The sequence below is a fragment of the Sceloporus undulatus genome, chromosome 1 (assembly GCF_019175285.1).
Source record: "Sceloporus undulatus isolate JIND9_A2432 ecotype Alabama chromosome 1, SceUnd_v1.1, whole genome shotgun sequence".
In the NCBI taxonomy this organism is placed as follows: domain Eukaryota; kingdom Metazoa; phylum Chordata; class Lepidosauria; order Squamata; family Phrynosomatidae; genus Sceloporus; species Sceloporus undulatus.
Window position 1 is genome coordinate 240441515 of NC_056522.1, and position 24132 is coordinate 240465646.

At 43.9% G+C, this 24132-nt stretch overlaps 2 protein-coding genes across 6 annotated transcripts in view; one reads left to right on the plus strand and one right to left on the minus strand.

Moving 5' to 3' along the window:
• Positions 1–8814, minus strand: part of SLC49A4 (solute carrier family 49 member 4) — a 219250-nt gene extending 210436 nt beyond the window's left edge. Inside the window, 1 exon segment of the mRNA XM_042458620.1 lies at positions 8381–8814. Coding sequence (XP_042314554.1) covers positions 8381–8750 — 370 coding nt within the window. The 5' untranslated portion in view covers positions 8751–8814.
• A 2171-nt stretch (positions 8815–10985) lies between these two features.
• The window catches only part of HSPBAP1 (HSPB1 associated protein 1), a 109235-nt gene continuing 96088 nt past the window's right edge, over positions 10986–24132 (plus strand). For 4 of the 5 annotated variants that reach the window (XR_006101352.1, XR_006101354.1, XR_006101353.1 and 1 more), the window contains exon 1: positions 10986–11110. Coding sequence is in view for 1 of the 5 variants with exons in the window: in XM_042445082.1 (XP_042301016.1) it covers positions 11080–11110 (31 nt within the window). In the remaining 4 variants the exon portion in view is untranslated. The remainder of the gene's footprint in view (positions 11111–24132) is intronic. The other variant, XR_006101355.1, reaches the window with a different exon arrangement.

The following is a 24132-nucleotide window of genomic DNA, read 5'->3' on the forward strand; positions in this document are numbered from 1 at the left end:
CCCCCCCCCCTCATAATTGAATTTGTCTTTTAATTCTTCTGTTATATTTAATAAAAATAATTCTGGGCTCATCATGAATTTCTTTTGTAATATGTCTGATCACTTTTTTTTTAACTTGAGAGAACCTCTCTCTAAGAGCCCCCAGGTTCTCCAAGCACAACTCTATGGTGAACATCTGCCAAAAGTGTTCTCTCTAGGAATCTCTAAGTCCTCCAGTACAACTCTATGGTCAAATTTAGGGTCTATATGGTCAACTTCGAGAACTGGAGGATCTAGAAATTCCTAGAGAGAACATATCGGTCAAATCTGCAAATAATCAAATCTGCAAAACTCAAAGCCACAATTGTAGGGAGCCGACTTTATTACAGTACTAGTTTCTATACAAGTGATGGCGAACCCATGGCACATGTGCCAAAAGTGGCACGCAACGGCATTTCGCCAGGCATGGGTGACAGAGAGAAGGTGGAAGAGGCATGCATGTGCCCGTTCCTCCTTTTCCCTACCATTTTTGGGTCTCAGCCATAAAATGGCACCGGGGACTGGGAGAAGGAGACAGAGGCACGTGCATCTGGCTCCTCCTCTGAGCCCTGTCCCAGCCTTCAGCTGCCTATTGGAGACAACTGGAGGCTGGGAAAAGGGCAGATGGAAGAGGGGCGACTGGTGCGTGCCAGTTGCTTCTCTCCAAAGACCTTTTCAGCCTCCAACTGTATCTGGAAAGACAGCTGGGGGCAAGGAAAACCAATATGGAGGAGCAATGGCAGTGTGTCAGCTCCTGGACAGAGAGCCCTGGGTGAAGAAAGCCGGGGGGGAGGGGCTCAGGAATGGCCGCATGCCAGGGTCTGCTGGTCCTGAGGTGACTCCCCGTGGACAACTCAGGACTAGCAAAGGCCCAGGCAAAGGAGGGGGGGGGGTCGCGTGCCAACTCCCTCTCCTCTTCCCGGGCTTTTGCTGGTCCTGAGCTGTCTCGCCGGGACCCTCAGAGGCCGACAAACTCCGGAGGATTGGACCCAATGGCTTCTGCTGCAGGGGGCCATCCTCCAAGGCCTGCTTGCCGGCCTGTGCCAGTCCCAAAGGGACCCTCAGAGGCCAGCAAACTCCGGAGTAGCTGGGTGCCGGCCTCCAAGGCCCATTTGCCGGCCTGTGACAGTCCCAAAGGGACCCTCAGAGGCCGACAAACTCCGGAGGATGGAACCCAATGGCTTCTGCTGCGGGGGGGCGTCCTCCAAGGCCTGTTTGCCGGCCTGTGACAGTCCCAAAGGGACCCTCAGAGGCCAGCAAACTCCGGAGGAGCTGGGCGCCGGCCTCCAAGGCCCATTTGCCGGCCTCCGAGTCCCAAAGGGACCCTCAGAGGCCAGAGGCTCCCTGTCCTCCGGACAGTTGGAGGCCAGGAAAATGGAGGCAGAATCCCCTCCCCCTGAAGGGCAGAAGCCCCGCCTCCGGCACGTGAACTGTAAAAGGTTCACCATCACTGTTCAATAGTTATTTCTGTTCCACACTTTACAAAATGGTTTGCTACTTATGTGGCACTAACCACCAGAAGACAGAGAAGACTATACAGTAAGACGATTGCCAAACAATTTAAAATATCATTAATGGTAGGGAAGAAATAAATAGCCATATTTAAATAGCAAGCCACTAGAATTTGTGGGCTGGGGGAGATCACCATGAAGATAGACCGAATATTTTCACGGATAGACAGAAAAGGGGAAATATTTCACCTAACACACAGTTAATATGTTGTGATGATCACTAGCTTTGAAAGCTTTCAAAAGAGGATTAATGTCTGCTATCTCCTGAGAGAGCTAACAAATGAAGAAGCCTGCATGATTATGTGAAGTGTTATTTCAGTTTACTAGAGGTAACAATAGGACATGGTTTATATTGCATCATATACACCCAGTGAGCACTCCACAGCACATGACTGGCATTTGCTTTGAAACAGAAAACTGAACTAGTTCTAGCAAGGCAATTTTTAATACAAGTTTCTTCCATAAATAGAGTCACATGTACCTGTACACACAAGACTGACTAGTCCTGAATTTACTTATATGTTAAAAGCACCATCCATCAAAGGTCAGACAAGGTAGAGGAACTTGCTTGTTTCTTCCAGGAAAAGGAGCCACACAAGGAGATGCCCTACCCAAAACCTTCTGTCCTGGTTGAGTATTTGCACTAGAGGCCAGACATTCAGTAAGTCTGTACAGAATGTAGATACAGAACCATCCATGCTGTTGAACTGTTCTGGGCTGTATTAATTCATGTCCACAGACTAGTTGAAATAATATGAGTACTCATTTACAAGACAGCATGCTCAAATTATGAACTAGACATACTTCTGCTACAGGGAAAAACAAGAAGCTCAGCACAAAGGCACTTAAGCATAGTAATGCTCACCTCATTTTGCCAGGCAAGAAGTTCAAGGGACACAATACGAAGCCAAGTCTGGCTTCCTTTGGAAGGAAGAGATTTGTGATGTCTGTGTTTGTTTGCAATATACAGGTTGATAGATAGCTACTATATTGGGAGGGCACAATATAAATGTTCCAACAGACAGTCAAAGTTCACTGCTCCCACCAGATCACAAGTCGAGACCTCCCAGGACCCCAAAACAGTGCAAGTTTATAGAGCTTAAAATCAGTGTCTGCTGTTTTTCAGCTTGATTACATTATCCACACCTGAAGGAAAGAAAAAGCTCTGCCCTATTCTCTCACTGGTTTTCTCCCCATTCAAAACATTTCCGAATGGTCTTGTATCAAGATGCAAGTACCCAATCTAGTGACTTTCAAATCACTAGAGTTCAAATCTGTTAGCCAGAATGGCCAGTGGCATGCTTTCTGGAAGCTAAAGCCTAATCATATCTGGGAATTCACATCTGGGAACTATCAATGATCAGTAGCTCCCATGGAGATATACAGCCGGCCCTCCATATCCACAGATTATTTTATCCGATTCAAGCATCCATGGATTGAAAATATTCCAAAAAATATAAATCCCCAAAAGCAAGCCTTGATTTTGCAATTTTATATAAGGGACACCATTTTACTAGGCCACTGTATATAATGGGACCTGAGCATCCACAGATTTTGGTATCCACAGGAGAATCCCGGAACCAAATACCAGTGGATACCACTGTATCTCTATTATCTCCCTAATCAAACAGAGTGGGCCATTGGTATCTGCTGAGCTTAATTCCAGGAACCCACGTAGATATCAAAATCCATGTCTTACATAAAATGGCAAAATCCAAGTTTGCTTTTTGGAATTTATATTTTTTGAATATTTCAAACTATGGACAGTTTAATCTGTGGCTAAAGAATCTGTGGATATGGAGGGCTGACTGTACTCTGCGTTAGTAAAGCCGACCAGCTTGAAGGAGTCCTTCTAGACCTATTAATCCTTTCCAGCCTCCCAACCTCACAGAAATATTGCAGAAATATTAAAAACAAAAACACCAGACCCTTGACTTTTGCACTTCTTTTGTGGTACAACCTGGAATTGAAATTGCAATATTATTACTTTATGTACACAAGACACTCATCACTGAAGGCGGAAAATATTTTTACTGCAGCACAAGACTTGAGCAACCAACAACAAACTGGCCAAATCTCAATTTACTTTGAAAGGCACAGTCTACAGACAAAATATTTGTTTCAATGGTACATAGTAACTCTACTTTTTCATGTTATTATAGCATAATAAAGTTTGTATGAAAAAATACTCAGTGTTACAGTGTTTTATTTCTATGCATGGTTGTGAAAACTGGACAGCAAAGAAAAATAACAGAAAATCAATTCATTTGAAATGTGATGCTGGAGAAGAAGTCTACCGACACAACGGATTGCTAAAAAAACAAATGAATAGGTCATAGAGCAAATCAGTCCTGAACTCTCACTGGAGATGAAGATGACTGAACTGAGGCAACTGTTCAATCAAGGAAGCCACAGCCTAAGCCTGAAAGAGCTGAGCAGGGCAGTTTATAACTGAGGATCTTAGAAGTCTCTCATAAGGAAAATACAGTATGTTGTTGCTTTTGTTGCTATATGCCTTCAAGTTGTTTTTAATTTAAGGAAACTTTAAAGTAAACCTATCACAGGGTTTTCTTGGCAAGATTTGTTCAGGGGAGGTCTGTCTTTTCTTTTGAGACAGAGAGTGTGCCATGCCCAATGTCGCCCAGTGGATTTCCATAGCCAAGTTTGGATTGAAACCTTGGTCTCAAGTCCTAGTCCAATGCTCAGTTGTTTCCAGTGCTACACCATGCTGGCTGTCAAATCAAAGACGACTTGATGGCAAATAGCAACAACAAACAATGATTGTAATTGATTAACAAAACATTATTGTTCAAGAAGAAAACTTTTGAAGCAACTGAAACCTACTATTGCTGAGAAATAGACACAGCAATCCAAATGAACTGGCTACAAAGGGTTTGTTTACATCTATGCATGTTCCTGGTTTTTTTGTTTGTTTGTTTTGTTTTTTTAGAAAAAAAAACAGTATTATAATATTCAAGTAATCCTTGATAGAGAAAGCTAGATGGAAGATTGCTGGGCAGCTACTGAGGCCTCAAGACCTCAGAAGGGTCTACCGACACCTATCTGCCACTAAGGATGGGAGGATACACATCCTTTGTCTAGGTGGAGCCCACTTCTCCTCTGTGTAACACCTACTTGTTGCTGACTCCAATCTCCAAAGTGCAAGCTGAAAAGAGAGGCTTTTGAAATTTTACTTGCTATGCTCACCTTGTAGTGAACATAACAGGTGCCCAGTTCTCATTTCAAGCCTGATGCTGCAAAAGGCAGGCTAGATCATCCTGGTTATACAATAATCCTTGGCCCTTCCTCCCCAGTTCAAGAAGAATAGCAACTGGTACTTGTGTTACTGAGAGCCAATGGGTGTGGTAGTTTGAGAATTGGACTACGACTCTCGAGATCAGGGTTCAGTTCAGGAAATGGAAACCCACTTGGACAAGTCACATGCTTTCAGCCCCAGAAAACCATGATAAAGTCGCCATACACTGGAAACAACTGGAAAGCATTCAAACACGAACTTACATTACCGCTGTAGCTTCCAGATACAATAGTTTGTATTGTTGCTTGCTCCAGTTGCCTTCTCTCAGAAAAGGCCAGGAGGGTGTTAAGGTGTTTGTTACACTCTCCCTTAGAAGAGGTTTTTAGGGGAGGGGCTCATCCAGCAAGGAAGGTGGGCTAGTGATTATAATTTTTGGCTTTGTCAACAAGGCTAGCCAAAAATTATAAATGAATTGGGCAAGTGAAGAACATCTCCATTTGCATGCCTGTTCGCTTCCTTTGGTTATAAGGGGAATCTAGTCCAGCACTCACTCCCAAGAGTAGTGGACAAGCAAACTGAGGCAGCTATTCCTCAGATGGGTGAGATGCAACAAGAGAAAGACAGGAAATAACATTCCCTCTTCACTCCTTCAACATCATCTTTACGCTGACTGGAGTATTAGATGTACTTCTCCCAGGCACGTCTGTTGTGCGCCACTGTGCCCAGATAGCAAACAGGGGTGACCCCAGTTTGCAGTCACCACCATTACAGACTGCCCCTCTGGGCACACAACGGAGGCAGATACAAAGGACAACAGCTACTACTTTATTCTTTTCCTGCAGAGAATGATGTTGCCATAAGTGCACATTTTATAAAGACTTAAATGGTGAGAACCATGCGGTAGTTTAAGGGAAGTTTAAGTACAGCTAGGAAAGCACAAGCTATGTCAAACCAAGGCCTTCTGGTTTCCTGTTTCCTAATGTTTCTGAAAATAAACTGATGTGCCAGCACAGTATAGCTGTTTGAGAGTCTGGGAGACTACGGTTTGAATCCCTGCTCAGGCACTGAAGCCAATTGGATGGCCATGGGCAAAGCACACACTCTGCCTTACAGGAAAGCAATGGGAAGCCTCCTCTGAATAAATCCTGGCTCCTCCCCCCAAAAAAAACCCTAGGCTAGGGTTGTCATAGGTCCAAAGTTGACTTGAATGCACATAAAAACAAGGACAGTTGGACAATTCACACGCCCAAGACCAACAATAAAGTTTATGGATTTTATGCACTGAAACCACTATTAAACAAGTTGGATGCGGAAGCTGTTGTTGTTGTGTGCTTTCAAGTCAGTTCTGACTTATGGTGATCCTAAGGCGAACCTTAGGGGGTTTGCCATTGCCATCCCGTGCAGCTGAGAGAGTGTAGCTTGCCCAAGGTCAACCAATGAGTTTCCATGGCTGAGCCAGGGTTCAAATGCTGGCTTCCCAGTGTCCTAGTGCAACGCTCAAACCATTACACCATGCTGGCCCTCAGGTGAAAGTTGGTCCATCCAATTTGATAAGTGATTATTTAGTAAGTCTGTTATACTGTACAGATGCAGCCTGTAAACTCTTTCCCTGTAAACCAAGACAAGTGTGGTCAGGAGAAAGAGGCAGAGTTTAGTCCACCCCTACCTATCTTGCAGAGATCTTGTGTGTATGAATGTGGGCCAAAACACACTGCAGAAATAATCCTGTTTCAGACCTCTGGTGAAACAATAAACTACAATTCCCAGGATTGCCAAGCAGAGCCAGGGCAATTAAAGCAATCTCAAAATGGATTAGTGTACTTCTGAAATGTGTTTTGGACCATAGAGCTATAAATGGGAAGTGTGGAAGGGCTCCTGGTGAAATTTTACCGCCCTGGAGTTTGTGGTTTGGTCAGAGGCACTAGAGCTCTCTGCCTGAGAATGCTAAGTCCCCTCCCTAAACTGCAAATCCCAGGATTCCACAGAATGTTACCATGACAGTTAAACCAGAATCACAGCACCATAATTAAGTAGTGTGAAAGGTCCCTGCTGTTCATTGTCCAGCCTCCTGTTTATTCTCTTTCTGCTGCAGGCCTTTGATTTAGGCAAGCCTTTGGTGTTTAAGGTACAACACTGAGGCAGGAGAATCTCTTTTAATGGAGTGCATTATGCTTTCCATTTTTTTACTCTGTGTTAAATGTGTTTTTAACTGTTGTAATATAGTGTTTTTAATAGAACTTCTTATTAAATCTGTCTTTGAACTTTTGTATCAGATTGGTGTTAGCTGTACTTTACTTTTAACTTGATGTGAGACACCCTGAGCCCTGTGCCAGAAAAAAAAGGTGGGATGTTAAATAAGTAACATCTGCTGAAATTCCTTCTTCTACACAACAATTATTTCACCTGGCAACCCAAATCTCTATGGCATGTGGAGGCAGTGTGGTGTAGTGGTTTGAGTGTTGGACCAGTGGAGACTAGGGTTTGAATCCTTGCTGAGGTGATCCTGGGCAGGTCACACTCTCTCAGCCTCAGAGGAAGATGAAGGCAATGTCCCTCTGAACAAATTTTGCCAAGGAGACCCTGTACTTAGGGTCATCATGAAGGCACACAACAACAACATAAAGAAATCAGGGGAAGATAGCTTGCCAGCCTTCAACAAAGGGCCAAAACACGCTGCAGGAATAATCCAGTTTGAGACCTCTTTAACTTCCCTGGCTCAGTGTTATGGCTTTCTGGGAACTGTAGTTTTGAGAGAGATTTCGCCTTCTCTGTCAGAGAGCTCTGATGCCACAAAAACTACAAATCCCAGAATTGCAAAGTGCTGAGTCTTGGCAGTTAAAAGTCTTGGTGTCAAGCTGTATTATTTCTGTGATGAAGAAGCAGCAGGGCAGCTAAGGCAGTGCTGTAATTTTGGAAGATCTCCTGATGAAATCCGCTGTTGCACCCAACCATGAAAGGATGCTGCATCTGCATTGCAGAAATAACACAGTTTAAGACTGCTTTTTCTGTCCTGGCTGAATGCTACGGAACCCTGGGAATTGTATTTTTGTGAGACGTTTAGCCTTCTCTGTCTGAGATAGAGAGCTCTGGTGCCACAATAACCCGCAATTCCTAGAATTCCCTTGCTCTGAGCCAGGCAGTTAGAGGGATTTATGCAGTGCAGGTATACCTGGTAACTCTGGAGAGAAGGGTTTGAATCACAGGTTCATGATAAGGTCACCCTAAGTGGGAAACCATTTGAAGGCACACAACAACAACAACAGCAACAGCAACAACCTTGGGCAAGTCACATTCTCTCAGCCATAGAGGATATGCATGGCAAAGCCTCCTCTCTATAGAAACCTGTGAAGAAACCCCTTTGCTTTAGGGTCACCCTCAATGGGAAAGGACTTGAAGGCACACAACAACAACAACAACAACAACATCCACCTTGGGCCAGCCACACTCTCTCAGCCTCAGGGGGCATCCCTGGCAAGCCCACCCGTCCACTTATCACGGCCAGCCTTAGGGCCTCCTTCAGGGCACCGGCCCCATCCGCCCCAGCCTCCCCTCCCTCCTCCCCGCAGGGCCTGCCGCCGCCGCCGCCGCTGCTCACCCTTCTTGTCCATAAGCCACATGAAGAGGCCGCAGGGGACGAAGCCGATGGGCCCCCAGAAGACGAGGAGGGCGATGTCGAGGCTGGAGAAGGCGAAGGCCTGGCGGGCCGAGTTCTGGATGGGGCCCCACGTGTTCCACACCAGGCCCTGCACCAGCCCCAGCACCGAGAACAGCAGCAGAACCAGCCACCGCCGCCCAGAGACACGCGAGGCCCCGCCGGGGGAGGCAGCCCAGGAGGAGGGGGCCCGCGGGCCCTGGGAGCCGGAGGCGGCGGCGGCGAGGGGCCTCCCGCGCGGAGGAGGAGGAGGAGGCTGCGGGGGAGGCAAGAGAGGCTCCCGCTCCTCGGGGCGGCTCCACTCGGAGCCCATGGCGGAGGGGAAGCGCCCCGAGCGCCCAGAGGGACTCCTGGGGAACCCGGTGGCGGGGAGGCAGGCCGGGAGGAGGAGGAGGAGCAGGCCGCATGCGCCGAACAGCCCCGGCTTAGAAGGGCCTCCTCCTCTGTCTCCTCCTCCTCCTCTTCCTCAGGACCTCATGGAGGCTCTTGTTGTTGTTGTGGGCCTCACTTGTGTGGTGTCGTGGCTGCAGTGACTCTGGAAACCAGGGTTCAGAAACCACAGACACAGCGCTGGAGCATCCATGAAAACGCTTTGTGCCAATCACACTCTCTCAGCCTCACAGGATATCCTCTGAAGACACTTATAAAGGAAACCTTGAAGGCACACAACAACCACAAGGACAACAGCCTCAGTCAAGTCACGCCACTTGACACCCCCCCCAGATTAATAACACCTCATTGTACTGAGCCTTGGGGCAGTCACACTCTCTCAGCCTCAGAGGGTGGCTATGTTGTTCCTCAAGGAACTTGCCAAGAATTGAAACCCCATGATAGTTCCACCATTGGGGTGGCCTAAGTGGGAAACTTAGTTTAACTACTACTACAACTACTACAGCTATAACTACTACTGCTACTGCTTGAGCCAGTCGCATACTCTCAGCCTCAGAGGGTAGTATTCATGGCAAAATAACAAAACACACCTCTCTGATGAACCTTTCCAAGAAAACCATAGTCTCATCATTAGGGTCGGCCTAAGTGGGAAACAGTTTGAAGGCACACAACAACAACAACCACCTTGGGCAAGTCACACCACTTGATTTTTCCAGACTAACACCTGTGAGCCAAATCTTGGGCCAGTCACACTCTCTCAGCCTCAGAGGATGGCCATTGCAAACCCCCTCTGAACAAATCTTGCCAAGAAAGCCCCATGATCGATTAGCCTTAGGGCCTCCATAAGTCAGAAAAGACTTGAAGGCACACAACAACAACAACAACAAAGGCTTTGAGCCTATTATCACAGAGTGCCCACATGTCCTAACCAAAAAGGACAAGGCACCGCAGAACGCAGGGCATTAAAGGGAAGTTGGAGGACATGGCATGATAAAAGCTAAAAACACACATAGAAATATAAATCCATTCTTAGTCCTGGTCAAAACTACCCAATAAAAATCTAAAAACACGCATAGAAATGTGAATGTCATGCTTCTTGCTCATGCTCAAAATGGAGGTCATTCAAGGAAAACATTGCAAAGAGCTGGTCTCATTCTGGGCAGCCCCTTGTCCTCCTCTTTGACCAATGGCTCCCCAACTGTGGCCCTTGTTTGTTTGTTTTCTTTGGGACTCCACCTCCCAGAATCCCCAAGCAGTGTGGCCAACGGTCAGGAATTCTGGGAGCTGTAGTCCAAATCATCTGGAAAAGCAAAGCTTGGGCATCACTGTGGCTTTGGCCATGCTTTGCTTTTAGGCCAAAGGCAGGTTGACCAAATGTCCTCACCTCAAAGGAGGACAAGGCACCACAAAATGGAGGACATTTTAGGGGGAAGAAGTAGGCCAGGCCACATGACACAATAAATGCTAAAAACATTAATGACAGCCAGTGTGGCCTGTAGTGGTTTGAGTGTTGGGCTCCGACTGTGAGACCAGGGTTCGAATCCCAGCTGGGCCATGTAAACCCACTGGGTGACCTTGGGCAAGTCACGCTCTCTCAGCCTCAGAAGGCAATGGCAACCCCCTTACGAAGAAGCCTGCCCAGAAAACCCCATGATAGGTTCGCTTTAGGATTGCCGTAAATTGGAAATGACTTGAGAGGAGAACAACAACAGTAATATAAATATAATTCATTCTTCTTAGTGATGCTCAAAATGGAGGACATTTGGGGAATTCCTCCCATTCCATAAAGTGGAAATGTAGGGCATGTCCTGGAAAAGGAGGACGACCTCCCTGGGTGGAGGACAGTTTTTTTTGTATTTTCTTTCTAAACCCCACACCACTTTTGAAGGTCCAAACCACACTGCAGAAATAATCCAGTTTGAGACCGCTTTAACTGCCCTGGCTTATTGCTAGGGAATCCTGGGAATTATAGTTTCTTGTAGCACCAGAGCTCTCTCTGACAGAGAAGGCGAAAAGTCTCACAAACACTACAGTTCCCAGGATTCCCTAGCATTGAGCTAGGGCAGTTAAAGCGGTCTCAAGCCTGCAGTGAGGATGCCAGAAAGAGGAAAACAAAGACACGTGAACGTTCTCACGTGACGCCGGTGGAAAGGCGGGGGAACCCGGGTGACGGCAAAAGTCTGAGCCCAGAGTGAAGGGAGGAGGTTTCTCTTTCGGATTTGGGAAGCTTGGAGGCGGGAAGGAGAGGAGCAATGGCCGAGGGGGACCCAGCTCCAGAGCCTGGTAGGTCTACTTGGGTGGGATGCAAAAGGACCAAGCTCCCAGCAGCATCTGCACTGCAGGAATAATGCACTTTGAAACCGCTTTAGCTACCATAGTTCCATCCTACAGAACCCTGGCATTGGTACAGTAGTTTACAGATGGCTGATTTGGAGCTTCAGCACTTAAAATCAGACTGACTTACTTCTGCAGTGTAGATGCACCCCCATAGCAGTGTCAAGACTCATTAGCTCAGGTGCATCCGCACTGCAGAAGTAATGCACTTTGATACCGCATTAGCTGCCACAGCTCCACCCTACAGAATCCTGGAATATATAATTCACAGATGGCTAATTTGGAACTCCAGTACTTAAAGTCAAACTGACTTATTTCTGCAGTGTAGATGCTCCCATAGCAGTGTCAGGATTCTAGCTCAGGTGCATCCGCACTGTATAAATAATACACTCTAGCACCGCTTTAGCCCTTAAAGTCAAACTAACTTATTTCTGTAGTGTAGGTGCACCCACAGCAGAGTCAGAAATAATGCACACTGACACCACTTTAACTGCCATGGCTCCATCATACAGATCCTGGGATATGTAGTTCACAGATAACTCATTTGGAGCTACAGCACTTTAAAGTCAAACTGACTTATTTGTGCAGTATAGATGCAGTCATAGCAGTGTCAGGACTCAAACTCAGGTGCATCTACACTGTAGAACTAATGCACTGACACAGTTCCATCCTACAGAACCCTGGGATATGTAGTTTTGGGAGGCACCAGTGCTTTTGCACAGGGAAGGATAGAGACCTCGTAAAACTATAAATCCCAGAAGTCCATAGGATTTATTTGAGTATTTACACTCCTCACTCTTCAGCCACAAGAGAGCCAGCATAGTGTAATGCAGTGATTCCCAAAACTTTCAACCTCTAGATATTTTGGACCACAGCTCCCAGGACTCCTGACTGCTAGCCAAGCATTTAGGGCTTCTGGGAACTGAAGTCCCAAACACTTGGCGAAGCAAAGTTTGGAAATCATTGGTGTAGTAGTTTGAGTCTTGGATTACAACTTTGGTGACCAGGATTTGATTCCTAGCTTAGCCATGAAACCCACTGGGTGACCTTTGGCAAGTCACACTCTCTCAGCCTCAGAGGAAGGCAATGGCAAATCTCCAAAATAATCTTGCCAAGAAAACCCCATGATAGGGTCACCTTAGGATCGCCGTAAATCGGAAACAACTTGAAGGCACACAACACACACACACACAAAAGCTTTCAGAGCAGTTTACAGATTGCTAATCTGGAGCTACAGCACTTAAAGTGGAGTCAAGCTGCTTCATTTCTCCAGTGTAGATGCACCCATAGACGTGTCAGGATTCTAGGTTGAGGGTGGAGTAGACACTTGCCTACAAAAGGTCCCCAGGTTCAATTTCAGGTGTCTCCTGGACAGTGACTAAAACTCTTGAGAGCGGCTGTCAATCTTTGCCAACAATACTGGGTTAGTCAGATCTCTGGTGTGACTCAGTTTAAAAGGAGCTTCCTAGGTATCTGAATATTTGTTGTTGTTGTTAACTGCCTTTGTGTCAACCTCAATTCATGGTGTCCCTGTGGATGAAACCCCCGTCATCCATGGCTCTGCTCAGTCATGCAAATTAACTCATGGCCTCCCTAATTGAGTCGATTCATCTGGCACATAGTCTTCCTTTTCTTTCTACTACCCAACCAGCCGCAGAAGTAATATTTTTTTTCCAGTGAGTTGTGCTTCCCGTGATGTTGTCCAAAGTACGACAGCCTCGATTTAATCATCTTGGGCCCGATACAGACGGTGCAGAAGCGCTGTCCTTGGCCCAAAACAGGGGGCAACGCGCAGCAACCAAACGCTCCCCAGCCCTAGTTTATATGGACAGCGCCATTTTGGAAGTGTACAATACAAACCCATCTGCAATATGGTGCACGCATGTGCTGCCTCCACACGGACCAGGGCATGAGTGATGCACCACAACGCTGCAGGGTGCTGGGGTGCTTTTAAGCATTGCGGGAAGGAGCTGCAAGATGGAGCCCTTTTGCGCGTGTGCATCGCTGGTGCGGCTCAATGGCCACGCGCGAGGCAAAGGAGAAGGACGGGCGGCCCCTTTCCTCACTGCGCCTGTCGGTGTCCAGGGACATGAAGCCTATGGACACCTTTTCCAGGCCACAGAGAGTGGCATTTTGCCACTTCTCCATGGCCTAGGAAGCATCAGTTTGGGGCCTCTTGGGCTGCCAATGGAGGCTGCCCTGCCCAACCCGGCATGGAAAGGGGCGGCTGTGGACAGCCCCCTTTCCGCAGTCTGTACCGCGCCTTAGCTGTCCAGGGATTTCAGGCTTGATCTGTTCAAGGTTTCCCATTTGTCTTTTTGGCCTTCCATGGTATCCTCGGCACTCTTCCCAGCACCACATCTCCATAAGAGTTGATTTTCCTATGAGTCGATTTCCTTAATCTGTCATTTGAAATACTGATGAAAACACTTTATAAAAAAAAGGGGGGGCACAGTGGCCATGTTGACTAAGGAATGCTGGGTGTGGTAATATTTTTAAAAGTAATTTTTCAATGTTTGAATCAATACAAGGGCTGCATCCCAACCCACTGCTGCCCCAGTTTGACCCCTTTACTGCCACACACACCGTTTTTACACATAGGACCCCCAATTATGAGCCGTATCAGTGCAAAAAGAGTGTGTTTCTACAGTGTGCAAGTGTTTTCCATTGTTGTGTTATATGTCTGGTCACACACTGCAGCTCTGCGGTAGTTATGTGTGACTGCAGTTACTTTGGATTCCTGCAAACCCATGCTTCTATTTCATATTCACGTCTTAATCAAATAGCCCTCGTTTTCTTTTATCCTGCTTGTCCAACTGCCTCTATAAAGTTAAGCTGATAGAGAAGGAAGGGTTAAATATTGACCTGAGATATGTGCGTACAAACACACACATCCCGAAAAGGCAACACTGCCTTTTCCGGATTCTGATACAAGCATGGCAGGAACGAATCAAGTGACCTAAGTGACAGCCTAACAACGTGGATCCTGGTTCCATTTTGATCCCAATTTGGGGCAAAAGACACATTCTTAAAAAATGGTTCTCACCCAAATAGCAGAGTAGCTGGAGTTTTTTAAAAAACTGTTAAAGCCCTTAGGCATCAAAAGAAGTGTTTTCCACATCAGAAGGAGAGGAATGTTGTGTGTTCCAACAGGATGGGAAATGGAAATACTCATCACAGAATCTTAGAATCACGGAGTTGGAAAAGACACTAAGGGGCCATCCAGTTGTCCCCTTCCATGCAGAATAACAATCAAAACATCAACAACTGGCCTCTGTTTAAAAAAAACCTCCAAAGAAGAAGGACTCCGTCACACTTTGAGCAGCATATTCCACTGTTGGACGCTCTACCATCAGACATTCTTCCTAATGTTTAGGTGGAACCTCTTTTCTTGTAGTTTGAACCCATTGCTTCAGTTCTATTCTGGAGCTGCAGAAAACAAATTTAGTCCAACTCAATATGACATCCCTTCAAATATTAAATAAGGATTCTATATCACTTCCTAACCATCTCTTCTCCAGGCAAACTACCCATTTCTAAGTTTTTCCTCATAAGGCATGATTTCCAGATCTTTCACACCATTTTACTATTTTGGTCACCTAATTATTTAGCCTGTGTAGATTTAGCCTCGTTCTCTGTATGTGGAAGAAAGGGGGAATGCTGAGGAGAAATATCTGAGTGTAATCTAGGTAGATACCATGTCCGTTTTGTGGGCATGACACAAACATTCCTTTAAACCTCCTAGACGCTAGAACTGCCTTGCAGGATCTATTAAGGTCCAGCTAAGACTTTGATTCAAAACTGAACATCCTGTTTCCAAGAGGAGCTACCAAATTCCTTCAGCTGCAAATAATAGAAAGACGATCACAGCATCTGTTATTCAGATATAGTGTGGTCATGCTGGTCAATTAATTCATCTGATGATAACTGACTTAATAATTGATCATGGACAAATGTTATTGTCAAATGTTAAATGAATCCACAGTTATCAAGAGATAGAAACTTTCTTTATACTAAGGCCTGTTACAGACAGGCCAAAATAAAGCTGCTTCGAGCACTTGGAGGTATGATATTTCAATGATGCATGCGTCCAAAGTCCAAAAGCCGCACAAAAGCCACGCTCCAGTCCTAAGGATGGAGTGCAGCTTTGGTGTGGCTTTTGGACTCTAGGACACATGCATCATTGAAATACCACACCTCCAAAGTGACTCGAACAGCTTTATTTGGCCTGTTCTGTAACAGGCCAAGTCACTTTTAGTCATTCTGGTATTATTTTAAATGTTTGGCATGCTGTTGCCTTCCCATAGTTTGAACTATAACACTCATCATCCTTGACATAGTCAGGACTGCAATTTTAAAATCCAAAACATGGAGCCACGGGTTATCTATTCCTGATCTACTCTGTCTTGCAGCAACCTTTGTGAATTTCGAACTGGATTTTTTCTCTGCTCTGTTTAAAGATTTCAGGGATAATGACCTAGGACCTTTTGCATGCATTGCATATATCTAGCGATCCAGGAAGGTGGAAGTACCAGTTCGTCTTTTTTCAATTAATTATGATGTCAGGTTATTTTATCTTAGTAAGGGCAACGAAAGCTGCGTGCCTCTAGCCCTGAAGCAGAGGGAGGTGTGCTAGCAATGCCTTTGATAATGCAGATGGAGGTGAAAAATGAGCTGAAGGCGGATGCTGATACTTTGAAGAATTGGTCAGCTGCTTGCTGCTGCCTAGCATATCTGCATTTAGATTTTTAAGTGTTGCTATTACTTTGATCTGTTTCTGTTCTTCTCTTGCACGCATGCATGTTGATTGGAGTAAGTCCACTGTAGTTGAGGAGACGCACTCCAATTTGTCTTTAATTTCTTATGCTTGTACAGTATTCTGATTGTCTTCTGTAGAGCTCAGGGCAGCTAACAAGGAATTTCTAGGCAATTTCCCATCGAGGTTCAGCCTACTTCAGTTCAGCAAAGTGACTTCCTAAATTGCTTTGAGACCATAGCCCGGGGATGTACCTATGCCCCTGGATTAACTTTAGTATATCTCAGGCACAAAGGAAGGGCTCCTTCTGTTTGCAGAGTGGACTGAGATCAAGTGGAGGCGGGAGGAAGGCAGGGGGTGACAGATGCACTTTCCCCTTGTGGAATCACTTCCTATTCAGTTCTGGAGGGATCCCTGCTTCTCCAAAGCAACTAGTGAGAGGACAGAATGGCTGCTGGGGAAATATGGGATAGTTAAAATGGTTTCTCCCCTCTTTCCTCTGTGGACCATCTTATGAGCAGGATTACTGTTACAGGAATTCTGTGTCCAACCCAGAGATCCAGCTCTGTATAAGAAATCAGTAAGAAATACATATAAGATTCTGATATTAAATGAATACTTCACTAAAGATTTCTACCTTCTAAAAAAGTTAGTACCAACTGGCTGCTATAGTTTGGTGTTATTGTTCATGTCCTTGTGTGGTTTACTATGCTTTTCTCTTCTGAGGTTTAAACTGAGTGATCTTTAAGATTATGAGTAAACGAGAAAATCTGTTCATTTCATTGGTGTTGTACTCCTAATAGCATACTGTTTTATAAGTAGTTTTCATTACAGATAGATAATAACTTTTATGTACTAACAGTATTTTTTGTTTTTCAGACTACATAACTTACTAAAACATAACCCTCCTTGAACAGAATGAAAACTCCTCCAAATAATATGTATAGGTTTCACCTAGGAATATGTGAACTTTATTTGAGACTGCCTAGCATTATATTAGAACCAGCTTAGCATAGTGGGTTGAACATTGGACTATATCTCTAGCTAGCAATCAGATCCTGATCAGCCATGGAAACCCACTGATTAGGCAAGTCCCACACACTCAACTCCAGAAAAACCCTGTGGATAGATTAACCATAGTTTGAAATAACGTGAATGCATACAACAACAAAGCTTTTATGAGGTCTTTCCCCTGGTCTCAGCTTTAGTAAACGTGCATTATTCTTTACTTTCAGGCCAAAGGTATTTTGAGGTTTAATAAGTTTATTGGTGCTCTGCACATCACATAGTCTTATCCACGTAAGTGATATTTAATAATTTTTATGTTCATGCATAGATACTAAATCTGGATTGTATTCCATCGCCAGCCAATCTCTTTCATAACTGTGGGAAATACTACTCTAATAATCTGTCTCTGTACCACTGTCATGTCAAGTAAATAAGAAAGTAGGTAAAAAGGAAGTTAAATACGAGCATGGATTAAGTCAATACATGTTCAGCATTCATTAGATCAAACCACTTTTTATCTTTAATAAAATCTGGCTTTAACTCCGTTCAGAGAAGAATTAATATTTAGGATGATATTAAATCTTATTCATGTCTATTTCTGTAATTAAATCATAATTGAAATAACTAATTGCAATTATAATATTTAAATTACTTTGTATCATAGCATAATGGCATGCATACAGATATATCTGAAGGATGTGACCTTTCCTCTCTAGTAATTTACAAGGTGTAGGTAGCATTTTGTTTGAATTTGAAGGCTATGAGCCATCTAAATTAGCTAATGTGGGGAAGGGCATACTGTTGATAAAATATTGGAAGCCAAATTAGCTTATCTTGCAGCTAGCTGATAACATTATTTCACTCATGGGACTATTCATCTCGAAATATGCTAATTTGCTCTTACTCTCTGTTGGATGGCATTTTAGCATTCCCCTCATGGACACCATAAATTAATGAAAGGGGATCTCGCTTGGTAGGTTGCTTGCAGTGTAAGGGCTGGGTTGGATCCAGAAGATAAATTGCTATAAAACTAAAGTAACATGAACACGAGAGAAAAGGAATGGCTTGAACACCTATAAGGGCTTGCAGATAGAGCTTAAAAGATACTCAAACACAGTTTTGAAGAAGTTATTATAAAAAGTTCATTTTATCATGTTGGACTTGCACTGTTGAAGCCAATAAGATGCGTGGGAGACTATTTAGCAGTTATTTTGGAATACATCTTCTGTATCAATATGACTGTCAACATATCACAAACCTGTGAGACACTGTCTTACAAGCAGCTTGCTGGCTCTTAAGTGCTGCGCTTTCAGTAGGAGTAGCTCAACAAACCATGCATCTTGGATCTGTGGTTTGCTGAGGACGAAGTGCCTTGGAACCCTGTCTTAATGTGATTCCAAATGCATCCACAGTTTGATATTATTATTATATTATTATTATTATTATTATAACTTCTACTTTTCTCACTGTTGATACTTGGGAGTAAGCCATTGGGACTTACTATAAGTAAGTGTGGCTATAATCACAGTGTGCACAAACCACAAACTATTAAATCCAAAATTGAGAATACAGCTGAAGAAGATACTAAAACAATCACCTGCCAAATAGGATCTAACAAAAATCCCAGCAGTATAAAATAGTGTGAGAAATAGATTCACACTATTAAGCCTAGCTGACCAGGAACAGAGGAAACTAGGGACAGAAGTTAGGGACATATGTAGGTCCAAAACAGAAATAATCCATTTGGAAACCATTTTAACTGCCTGGCTCAATGCTGAGGGAATTCTGGGAACTGTAGTTTTGTGAGACATTTGGCCTTCTCTGTTAGAGAGCTCGGGTGCACAATAAATACAATTCCCAGGATTCTCTAGCACTGAGCCAGGGCAATTAAAGTGTCTCAAACGGATTATTTCTGGCAGTGTGCTTTGGACCATAGTCAAAGAGGAATGGTAAAAAGACAATACCAGTGGCTAAAAATAGAAGAAACAATGGCTGTCAGATGAAATGTGTCAAGCAGTTAAAGAAAAACAAGAAGTAAAAGGAAAAGGGAACATAACCAGAACCTTGAATGCTACTGTCCAATTAGTGGTGTAAAGATAAACAGAATTACTAGAACAACCAATGCAGAGAAATAGAAGTTGGCAATAAAAAAGGAAGAACAAGAGACACTTCCACAAAATCTGAGAATTCTGGAAAGAAATTAAACCAAGGGGGGGGTGCTCTAGGAGCAAAAAGAGGAACGTAATATGTGGCCACAATGGGGGGTGGGGGGGGGGAAGAAAATTATACACAAAAGAGTTTTACAAAAAATGTGTAAGGTTGGATGACACATGGAAAAGAAACCTCAGGCAAGGTCAGGCATACTATCGTGCCTATCTATTCAACTTGTATGCAAGAAAGCATAGTACTGTATGCAGAGCAGGCTTAGACTCAGAGCAGAAGGCATGAACACAGAATGGAATATAACAACCTAAGATATGCAGATGACACAATAATAGATGCACCCCCTCTTTTTCAATAGTTGATATAAAAGAGATGTTTTTAGGCACATAGCCAAGAAGGCACCCCCAGTGCCAGAACCTAGCCATGCCACTAAGGACATCCGTGGACCATACAATAAGATTTGGGAGGCTCAATATGGGGGGGGGGAATAAAGAGCAATGGCCGGATAAACAATCAAGATCAGAATCTTCATAATTCCTTCATTGATAGGAGTGACAGTGGGTGATGACCTGGTACATACAAAAGGAACAGAACCAGGTACAGTGTGCCGTTGTTATATACGTGTTGCAGCTTCAGCATATGCTGAAAGCCACTCCAGAAGAAGGGTGAGTGCACCCTTGAAGGGATAGGGTGCGGCATGCACCGCCATGTGCAGAAGCCCCATTCATGTAAATGGGGGCTTGAGCATACGTGAAATTCTCATTATCCTTATGTGGGGGGTCCAGAACGGATCCATGCGTAAGGGAAGGACGGACTGTACACTTGCCTCTGGAGGAGACACTCCATTGTCCAGAGACTTTGCAATGATTGTCCAGTCATTTATAAACTCCCTTCTAATTCCTCTCTCCTGGAAACTTCATTTTAATCCAAAAAGGCTGGCCCCCAGATGCATTTTGTCCTGTAAATTTGCCTGCCAAGGGCACCCTCAATTTGGTCTTGCCTGTGATTCAGATAGACACTTTATCGGTATCTTGCTTGACTCCTCAGCATTGCTGGCAGCTACTGGAGTCATTCCCTTTACAGAATTCCCTGACTGGAACTTTTCTTGCAGAAATGGTAAGTACAGTGAGCCCACACATATGCTGAAGCCACATGAGAATCTATGAATGGTGTCCACATCCATGGGCACCATGTATTTTCAATGAGGCATGAGCATACGCAATTTTGCCTTACACGGGGGGGGGGGGGAGTCCGGAACGGATCCCCCGTGTAAGGGAAGGGAGCACTGTATTGCCTTCTGCAATCTTAAAGTTGCTATCTGCTGCCACCTTTTATATCGTTTTAGTTTCTTGTGAGTGTGTTGTTGAGCATGCTGTTGTATGAATGATGTATTTCCTTTTACAAATAAATTTACATCTGGACTTTGCATTTCTGGAATTCTGTTTTCTCAAAACGTATATCCAAGCTTGATCCCTGCTTTGAATTGCTCAAGTCCACTCAACTGCTGTAATGAGCTAATAAAATTCCCCTATTAAATATTGATTGTGGGTGCCCTCTCAGGATCCTGGCATTTGCATAACATTCTAGAGACTGTCAGTGCCTCAAACCTAAAGAGGGACCACATCTATTTCAGTAGTTCCACCCTGACAATGAAGGGCTACTCTGTGTGTGTCTGAGGAGGGGCCAAGATATTGGATCTACCATTCTGAGTTCGAATATCATCAACTATTGTCAGAGGCCCCATTCATTATGAAGCTCCATTCTTCTTTGGTCTTGGAGTACCTGCCCTGGATGATAGGATTTAAGGTTGTAATTCTAAGTGTTCCAAGTGGCAGAGGACCAACTGAGCCAACAGTAGGCTATGCGGAAGCTGTTGCCAAATCCCACCCCCTCGAGCCTAGGGGATTTTGGAAATTATTTAGGACCATCATCACCATGGTTTGGGTTGTAGTTATGTCCTGGGCTAGAGACGTTTTGGATCTGGTATAATGCATGCTGCTTTTATCACACACTCCTTTTTTCGCTTTTTTGCGGGCGATCTTTAGGCTGCATCAGCATTGCCAAATAACCAATTTGACACAATTTATCTGCCATGGCTCAATGCTGTGAAATTATGGGAATTGTAGTTTGTTGGTGGCCCAAGCTCTCTGAACAAAGAGGCTGTAATCTCTCAGAAAATTAAGGAGCAGGATTTCATAGCGTTGGAGCCATGGTAGTTAAAGTGATGTCAAACTGGATTATTCTGCAGTGCGGATGCAGCCTTAGCCAGCAGACCATTTCTACCAGCAGATCACCCTATCAGCAGTTCTCTGAGAACAGCTGGCAGAAGAGCATTTCTGCCAGTGGAAACATTTATGCCCAGTCTTAACCCGTACAGCCACACTATTTCAGTTAGGATTGCACTGTTACACATATCTCTCTGGGTTGTTTTTTTAACTGCTTATAATCATTGAAGGCTTATTCAAAGCTTCCTCCTCCCCAGGTGTTGGACGAAAAACATTGTGTGTTTGTTAGAAAAACAGCTGGATGTGGCTTTCTCTAAAAATAGGGTGTTTATTTTAGTAGGACTGGTCTTCCTTTGCAAGAGAAGTCTAAAATGTCTCAGTTAAACTCCACAATCAGCAGGATATGTTGGCAGAAGACAACTGCTGACATCAGAATTCCTTCTAATTTGCTAAATTATTCTAATAATTAACAGTACATTTAACTCTTAACAATGTAGAATCAGTCCAGAAAGCCTGCTGTGCTAAATTCATTATTTTTCCAGTTCCGCACAATGGCCAGCAATTAACTGAAAAGTTTGAATAGTTGTCTGCTTTCCATTCAAGTTTCATTTTATTTACTGTTTTGAACAAATTGTTGAAATTTGTTTAATTTTAAAAAAAAAGATATACTCCTACTTTCCCCTCAATGGGACTAAAAAGTCACTTACAATATAAATTAAAACAGAACACTAAAACAATCTAGAATACAAAAAGTTTAAAAAGTATAGATGACACATTCAATTGAAACACTACAGTTGGCCCTCCTTATCCTGGATTCAAGCACGCATGGCTTGAAAATATTCAAAAAATTATAAAATTCCAAAAAGCAACCTTGATTTTGCCATTTATATAACAAGGCACCATTTTGCTATCCCATTGTGTGAAATGGGACTTGTGTATTCATGGATTTGGTGCCCAAGGGGGTCCTGGAACCAAGCCCCAGTGGATACCAAGGGACCCACTTATTTTCACAACATAAAAAAAAACCCTAAAAATTGATATACTTTCTGACCTCAGATTCTCGGACTCTGTTCTTGATTGGTTTAAATCTTATTATCAGATCAATCTTTTGCAGTAGTCACGGGTGGTCAAACTTCGTCCTCTGTCCCGTACTCGGTTGGAGTTCCCCAGGCTCTGTTTGGGTCCCCTACTGTTCTCTCTTTACACATTGTCCCTAGGAAACATTATTAGTTCTTTGGTTTTTCCTATCATCTGTACCCATGACACTCAGCTGTATCTTTCTACCCAGTTTTAGTATATGTACTGCCACCCTTTCTCCAGGGCTTGAACAGTAAGTTTCATCATGGCTTACAGCTGTTTCTCAGTGGATGTGCCATTGGCTTTGAACTCATGTCCCAAACGGAGCTTCTTGCCTTTCAACCTAAGTCCCCTCCAATACTCCTTTTCTGTTTCTGTTGACAACATCTCTTTGTCCAGTCCAGGAAGCCCGCAGTTTGTTTCATTTTTATTCTTCCGCTGTCTTGTACCCCAAGCCAAGGCCTGTAAATTTTTCTCTAACATTTTGCAAAATCCATCCATTTCTCTTGGCCTCTACTGCCAAGACCTGGTTCCCACTCTGGTTGTCTCGAGATTAGATTATTGTAACCTCCTTCTGGCAGGGCTTCCTCTCTCTCACTTCCATCCTTTAATTTCTGTCCAGCATTCAGCTGCACACATTATTACATCTGCCTCCGCTTTGACCATGTTTCTCTCATTATCATCCCTTCACTGGCTCCCTCACCTTCTGTTTCAGTATAAGCTTCTGGTTGTTGACTTTTAAAGCCGCATGGCGGGCCCTTCTAATTTTATCTGAATTTTTTCTCATTTCATTTGTACTCGTTCTAGTAGTCAAGGTGTTGTCAGCCTAGGATCATCATTCTTACTTGTGCCCTACTCCTGGAACCTGTTCCAAAAGCAAGTGTCATCACTTTTTTAATCAGTTCAAAACGGAGTTGAAGAATTATATGCAGGGAGCATTCCCAGCATTGTGTGATTGTTTATCCTTATCTGATATTGATTTGATATTTGATATTGGATGTTTTTAATTTGTTTGCTACTTATTTTATCCTATCTATCTTGTATTATTACTATTGTTTTCTATGTATTGTAGAATGTAAATATTTCACTTTATTTTTTCTTATTCCTAATTGCAATACTGCATCATCAGGGAAGCATCCAATTCAGTTGTGTTACTCTTCTCGTGTTCTAACATCTGGTCTTATTTGTGGAATTTTCTGTTTAATTTTCTCCGTCTTCATTTTGCATGATCTAGTCTGGTGATGAGTTTTGGAGACCCCCAAAGTGTGCAGGTCACTCTTCTGGCAAATTGGTTTGTCCTACAGACTTGCCAAGACAACCCTGATAGGTTTGCCTTAGGGTCGCCATAAGTTGGAAACGATTTAAAGGCATACAACAACAACAACAACAAGAAATACATATTAGCCAAGTGTTGAATTTAAAATGACTAGATTCTTGGTATTTATCATTTATTTAGATATGTACAATAACCTGGATATACAGCTGACCCTTGACCTCGTGGGGGATCCGTTCCAGCCCCCCCTCCCACAAGTTCCAAAATTGTGCATATTCAAGCCCCATAGGCTTGAATGGGGTACATGCATACGAGGGGCGCACCACGGGCACGCACTCCATTCACATTAATGGCGGTCGCCCCTCCATGGATTCCAAGTCTGTGGATCTCAATTCATGTACTTGGAGAGGCAACTGTATAATTTTAATGTACTTATATTGAGTGTCTTAAAATACTAAACTTTTTGAGT